The sequence below is a fragment of the Montipora capricornis genome, chromosome 12 (genome assembly GCF_036669925.1).
Source record: "Montipora capricornis isolate CH-2021 chromosome 12, ASM3666992v2, whole genome shotgun sequence".
Classification (NCBI taxonomy): domain Eukaryota; kingdom Metazoa; phylum Cnidaria; class Anthozoa; order Scleractinia; family Acroporidae; genus Montipora; species Montipora capricornis.
The window spans coordinates 10,765,757-10,768,256 of NC_090894.1; the positions used below are offsets into that span (position 1 = coordinate 10,765,757).

General features: G+C 40.4%; 1 protein-coding gene across 1 annotated transcript in view; it reads left to right on the forward strand.

The window, feature by feature from the left end:
- Positions 1-2,500, forward strand: part of LOC138026470 (schlafen family member 13-like) — a 32,734-nt gene that overhangs the window by 29,494 nt on the left and 740 nt on the right. The window contains exons 8-9 of the mRNA XM_068873837.1: positions 492-1,215; positions 1,791-2,500. The exon at positions 1,791-2,500 is cut by the window's right edge and continues 740 nt beyond it. Of these exons, the coding sequence (XP_068729938.1) occupies positions 492-1,215; positions 1,791-2,500 (1,434 nt within the window). The remainder of the gene's footprint in view (positions 1-491; positions 1,216-1,790) is intronic.

The window sequence follows — 2,500 nt, forward strand, 5'->3', positions numbered from 1 at the left end:
TTTCTCAAGTATGGCGTGGAAAATTTGACGGGTTGTGGGTTTTTCTTGCACTAGCGAGTTCGACGATCACCAGAGCAGTAGCAGCAATGTTTTTTTTTTTAGAGAAAGATGGATGAAGATCTTGCTACGTTGTTGATCTCAGATAATTAATTAATTAATTAATTAATTAATTCGGGCGACCAACTTGGAGAGCTGGGCACCCCAGCTGAAATGCTTGGGAGCCCAAAGGGCTCCCCGAAATTTTCCTTAGAGCACAGCCTTGATGTACTGTGTTATACTTTTGTGCAGCATTTTTGTTGCTAAGAAAATTTGATTGGCGCAGTTGATATACATTATGCTTGATGGAATAATGAAGTTAACACATAATATTATTTTCCAATTCATCTTTATTGAAATACATAATAATGACTCGAACAGTGCATTTTTTGGTTATTTCTACGGTAGCACATTTACCTTAATGATTTGCCTTCCTTTTATTCTTGCAATTTTAGTGCAAGAGGGGTTTCCAGTCACCCCAAATGGGTTTTATGAAAACCAGTCAAAGGGTGTACAAGATGTAATCGTTAAAATCCAAAAGTTAAGTTCCTCACGAACTAAATCACGTGGGCTAATTGTTGCCTCAAAGTCATTGCTGGCCAACCTGGGAGGATCACCAAGCGATGATGTGGTTTCTGATCTGTTGGTGATCAGTACAGGACTGGGTGGTCTTCACCTGTATACTGTGTACAAGGAAGGCAAGGAAGAGGAGTGCCTTCGTTACAGTAAGGAAGTCTCCCACTTATTAAAGACAAGTCTTGTCAGAGGTGGGGGCTGTTCTGTTAGATTCTACATTTCATATCACACTTCTTCAATAATTTCCAAAGAGGTGGAGTCCCCACTACCTGATGAGCGATATCCTGAAAGTTATGACCTAAAAGGGCGAAGAGACGCTCTCAATCTGGTGCTCAAGGCGTTGGTAATAGTTCTAGCGAAAGTTCCCTCACTACTCAGCAGTAAGCTTGGTGTCACTTTCATGTGCCTACTTACCAGAGAGCAATTTGAACTTGTACATCAGCAAGTTTATGTCAATCGGGAACTGTGGGTGAAGGGAGCAGCTGGCACTGGCAAGACCCTTGTTGCTGTAGAGGTAGCTAAGAAGATTCGCCAGAAGGAACACCTTGAGAAGCATGAAATCCTTTTTGTGGCCGAGAATGAGGGCATTGTACAGCAAATACGGTAAATTGTCCATGTTAATTTGCCTTTCATTTATAAATAGTTGCAAGCCTGAATTATTGTGATGACTCCATTCCAAGCAGTTTCAATTCCTGTAGATAGTTTTTGTTGTCCGTAGCAGCTAGTGCATTTGTAACCTCGTTCTTTTCCCTTCTCCTGAAGCGGGACGTTGCTTTTTTGTACCTTTTGAGTTAGCTAATGCTGAAAGAACAACATGAAATGAAATTTTGACTAGTTAGAAAAAATTACTACGAATTACTTGTGAGAAGGTCGTCTTCCCTTAATGATATTTCAAAATATCACCTGTATGTATGTACTTCCTCGTTTCGATGTTACAGGAATGTTATGTGTTATGTGTTGACTTTGAGAAACATTACATCAACAATGAGTTTTCCTTATAAGTGAAAAAAGATATTTTTAGTCTTAAGACTAAGATACAAGAAAGGTATTATTTTTTTCTTATTGCAAAAACAACATACAAGTTCACTCGTCTAACATTTTTGAGGGTGCGTTGCAATGGTAAGTGTTTGGCATGTTTAACCCAACAATCAATTATTCTCTTTTTGTTTCATGCATAGTGAATATGACGTATGTAAAGCAGTTTGCCGACAAACGTTTGTAAAGCGTCCATTTCCAGAAGTTAGGCACGTCATTTTGGATGAGGCGCACAATTATGAACAACCCAAGAAGGGAACATCCTGGCTGGATAAAGCTAGACAGATTGTGCGCCAACATGACGGTAGACGCCCAGGCTACTTGTGGGTTTTCACCGACTCGCACCAGCTTAATCACAGCTTCAACACAGGAATGCCTACCGAAGATCTACAGCAGCCGGAGTTCCGATTGAAAACTGTGATACGAAACTCAGGAGAAGTGTTTAAATACGCCACAAGGAATCTCACGTGGCAAAGATCCAGTATTCAAGATCGTCCAAAGATAGGACACGACTTTAGGGGAGAAAAAGTCTCTGTCCATCATTACTCTTCTAAATCCCAATTGCAGTTCCTTCGCGAAAAAATCGAAGAGCTTATTGAACAAGGGTTTGAATTCAGAGATATTGCGGTCTTATTTTCTAAGGGAGACTGTATTCCAGATCGTTCTTTCGGTTACTCGTATTGTTCTGCAACGGGAAACAGTTCTGATAAACTAGTTGTCAGTACTGTTCGTAAGTATAGTGGTCTAGAAAGACCAGTGATAGTTCTCGTTGATTTGGAATGTTCCCTTCCTGAAGGATGCAATATGCGTCCTTTCCAGTATTGTGCCCAGACCCGAGCCATGGTCAAATTGA